The following is a 4,299-nucleotide window of genomic DNA, read 5'->3' as shown; positions in this document are numbered from 1 at the left end:
TCGATGTCCCAGTCACTTTTGCCTCCCCTACATGGAGGACATTCTTTCTCCGTGCTGTAGATGAGAGCCCCTGGCTCAGGTGTCTTCAGTATGCTCCTGTCTCTCCATGACTCTTCAACAATATCACTCAGACGGCTGATAATGTGGTTGCTGTCCCATCTCATTGTGAAGGTCGAGGCGCTGTCATCGTCCTCTGTCCGGCTGCTGTAAACACTCGGCGTGTAGGGCCGAGAGAAACGACGCAGTGCGGCTTCCATTCGCCGATGCGCCCCTACCGGCTCGAGGTCTTGCAGCGCGGATGATATGGTGCTCCAGGTGCGTTAAAACAAGCTCGTTTTCGAACTTCTTGCTGCTGAGTTCGGGGCGCCAGCGCCAACCTGGAGCTTTTCCGCAGTGTTGCGATTCATATCGCCGTGCGGCATGGCTGGGAGGTCGCGTGACCATGTGTGTCCGTGCCAATCGTTCTTTGGCCCCGAGGAAACTGCCGGAGTGTGTGCGAGACTGGGCCGCGTCTTATATGCAATCTTCGTGATTTCAACATCTTCAGGCTTTCCCCGGTCGTGCCAGAAAGCCGTTGAAGCCCTGCTTTCTGTTTGGCTTATCCGGTTGATATCCGATCCATCGGATATGCTAGAGTTTGCTTGAGGTAGAGGCAGTGAAGCATCCATCAGGCGCAAAAGCATCAAGCCGTAGGATGTTTTGGAGAGAGCAGTTGAAACTACAACGGATAATCTGGCCAGCCCTCCGAGCAGTTCGTTTCGAGCATGGCCAGAAGAGTTGGTGCCAGGCGCACCGGAATCAAGATCAACAGCGACATCGATCAGTGTAGCTCCGACTACTAGAAATATCTGAAATGAAGGTCAGACATAACTGCTCAATCCCTCCTTTCGTGATCGGAATCAGCATTGAGATTGGAGGGACTTACCCATGATGCGGTCAACGTAAGACCGTCCCACCGTATCTCACATCGCTTGACAACCTGGACGGATAACCGTGCCAGTAGAAACACGAGTGCGAGCCCAGTTAGACAGCGAGTCGTGATGATCAGCGCCGGGTCGATTTCTTCTGCCTCATCCATGCCGTTGACCTTTTCAGGCACACCGTCGGCAAGATGGTCCAATGAGAAGAAACTAAGGGGGCGGCAAGTCCAGAAAAGGCGCCACGGATAAGAGAATTTCCGGAATTGGCTGGGGTTTTCAAATGTCCAAATTCAAATATTGCCAGGCAAGGCCAATATAAGTAGGGGCTATATGAGGAGCGAGGAGGCACATTTAAGATACGCCGACTCCTTGCCTGACCCTCAATACTGAAATGTGGGAAGCCTTTGCCGACCAGAGCGTTCCTATACAAATACAACATTGTGAAGCGATCATGAGCTTGGTGAAGACGTTCTTTAATGACGACTTTTCAAACTACACGTTTCAGACCATGGAAAGCATGACCGGTTGTGGACCTACATGTGAACTCATATATGATGAAAATATGTCTCGGAAGATACTACGACGGAGTGCTCTTCTTGATCCTACAACGACTTGACCGCAGGTGAAGCAGGTGAAGACGCGTCCTGGAAGCCAGCGTGAAACAACAGAATGATTGACAGGAAGCGCCTCATGCCGTGGTCGATCCATTCCTAAATGGGTTCAGTGATTTCCTCGAGACCGCAGAGCCTTCCGAATTTGACTGAGCCTTTCTCATTTGGGACTGGAGCACTGAGAAAGCCGTCGATAACTAAATGGGGCTTAGTGGCCGTGCCATGGAGCCGAGCCTCGTCAATCAGCAATACATAACCACTACTTGGACTAGAATCAACTCACGATCTACATGCAAGCCAGGCGCATGGATACTCCCATGCAAAGCCTCGTTTTCGGAACAATCCCCTACGAGATATGAGGGCGAAGTGAAGGTACGGCCACGAGAAACTCAAGTTGTATATATTATATACCCAGAGATATACCTCGCACTCCATCAGCAAATACTTCGTGATCAAGGTGAAAAAGTACAGCACACACCGCCAACTGACAAGTCCAGCGATCCTGGCCGACACCAAGCCGATTTCGCCTGGGAAGGTTTCCCATGGTGCGACGACGGCCGTCTTTCTGTCACGGCGGATCTATCCTCGGCAGCGGCCTAGCGGCTCGTGAGTAGGAGTACCGAGCAACGCCATGCATTCCTGTTTTGGTAAAGTCAAGCCCAGGCGTTTTGACGGGGAACAGCCGTCGTATGTGACTAGGAGGTTTAGTCTTATGAGAGAAATATTCAGTCAATTGTGACCGGTGACCGGTTGCCTAGTGTACGGGAACGTCGCTGCAAAGAACGGCGACTGATAACCCGAGAGCAGCCTATTTTAAGCGCTGCTAATGGACACTTCATTTGTTGTGGTGGAGAGACTCGATCCGTTTTCTTCATCAATTTACCCTTGGGCCCGGCTGTGTACCAATCATCCCTTCTATGCCCGACCACAGGGGATTTCTCAAGTCTCGGTATACGCAAGGACACATGTAAGCTATGAATCGTTTTGATTGGTTTGCTCGCTTAATTGGGTGTGTGTTTACTTTCATCTTGCTGGCATACAAGTAGGAGTCTGGTCTCCGACTCAGAGAGAGGGCGTGTCTGCATATACATTCAAAAGACCCTGCGGAGTCCGAGCTCCTCTGACGCCAGCCTCGTCTACCTTGAGTCTGATATCCCTCTCCTCCTCGTCTGTGACTTGCACCCGGGCTGCACCAATATTTTCCTCCAGATATTCGACTCTCTTTGTTCCGGGGATAGGAATGATATCGTCGCCCTGCTTCATCAGCCACGCAAGTGCAAGCTGACCGGGCGTGGCATGCTTCGTCTCGGCGATCTCCGCGAACTTGTCGACAATCGCCAGGTTCTTTGGGAAATTTTCCTTGTTGTAACGTTCGAGTATGCGGCGGAAGTCATCCGGGGCAAAATCCTCGGTAGACCTGACCTGCCCAGTCAAGATGCCGCGCCCAAGCGGCGAGTAGGCCACAGTGGCGACGCCGAGCTCGCGGCAAGTAGCAAGTAGGTTCGTGCCATCCTCGTTCTCGATGGCCAAGTCCCATGGGTTGTATTCAACCTGCACCGCGGCGATAGGGTGGACGGCATGAGCTCGGCGCAAGGACGTGGAGCTGCACTCGGAGATTCCAAAATGCTTGATCTTGCCCTTGTTCTTCAGCTTGACCATCTCCTGCACTGTTTTCTCGATGGGAGTCTTCTCGTCAAGTCGATGTATGTAGTACAAGTCGATGCAGTCGATGCCCAGCTTTTGCAGACTTGCCTCGCAAGCCTGGCGACAGTACTCGGGAGAACTGTCCATCCCAATACCGTCTGCGGATATCTTGATGGCAAACTTGGTAGCCAAGAAAACATCGTTTCGTCTTTCCGGGTGCATCTTGAACCATTTTCCGAGCAGCACTTCACTGTCGCCGTAGATATCCGACGAATCCCAAAAGGTACAACCGAGCTCCCAGGCGCGGTCCAGAACGACGAAGCGCTCACCGTCGGCGCTGAGGAGAGTCAGCAGGGCCGCCATCGTATCAATAAAGACAAAAGAGAGAAGACTCATCCCCATCTGGGACTCAAGGGTTTACTCACCCTCCAGGACCATAGCTGACGCCACCCAAACCCATCAGCCCGAAGCCAATGGCAGAAACCTCTGGCCCACCTCTTCCGAGACGTCTGGTGGGGAATTTGGCCGGAGACATGACTTGGTGGGTCACAAAATACAGCTCGAGGACGACCCTTCTGAAAAGTGTAGATCTTGGCGGGTACAGAGCTTATGGGTGGTATCTGTGAGTCCTTTTCGAAAGAAGTGAGAGAAGCCAATTCTCTTATACTTTGGCTCGCACTCTGTAACTACGCAGTTAGGCTATATGGCCGCCCGAACTGCACCCACACGATGCCGGACTTAAGATGCGGGACATGCGGCCGCACCGCCCGCGCCGATGCGGGGGCTTAGCCCCCCCATTCAAGTCTCCTACTGACTCGTTGGCTGATGACGCCTGTGAAACTCTCTAACCCATATAAGAAGATATATCGCACTGTAAATAGTGCGAGCAATTTAGGGGATTTGGGGTATATATTGCTTAAATAGGTTTAAGTTTACCTTTAAAGCTAAAAATTGCTTATTTAGGGCCCTTAGGGGCTAAACGCCCTTGCCTACACCATATAAACCCCCTTTTTTTAATAGCAAAACCCTAAGCCCAAATTATAATAACACCATTATAAATATATATACTTCCTATCCTTAATTTACTCTTATTAATAAATTAAGAAAAGAATTAGTATTAATTT

General features: G+C 51.1%; 1 protein-coding gene across 1 annotated transcript; it reads right to left on the bottom strand.

Moving 5' to 3' along the window:
- Window positions 1-2,593: 2,593 nt before the first annotated feature.
- On the bottom strand, window positions 2,594-3,710 carry INS49_004367 (uncharacterized protein; the record flags this gene model as incomplete). The annotated part of the gene is made up of 2 exons (XM_043165156.1): window positions 2,594-3,512; window positions 3,601-3,710. 2 exons carry the CDS (start codon window positions 3,708-3,710, stop codon window positions 2,594-2,596), a joined length of 1,029 nt encoding a protein of 342 aa, XP_043017871.1.
- Between the last annotated feature and the right edge of the window lie 589 nt (window positions 3,711-4,299).

This window comes from Diaporthe citri (assembly GCF_014595645.1).
Source record: "Diaporthe citri strain NFHF-8-4 chromosome Unknown scaffold_12, whole genome shotgun sequence".
Classification (NCBI taxonomy): Eukaryota; Fungi; Ascomycota; class Sordariomycetes; order Diaporthales; family Diaporthaceae; genus Diaporthe; species Diaporthe citri.
The sequence above is the reverse complement of the archived record's forward strand: the minus strand, read 5'-3'. Positions and strand labels throughout refer to the sequence as shown.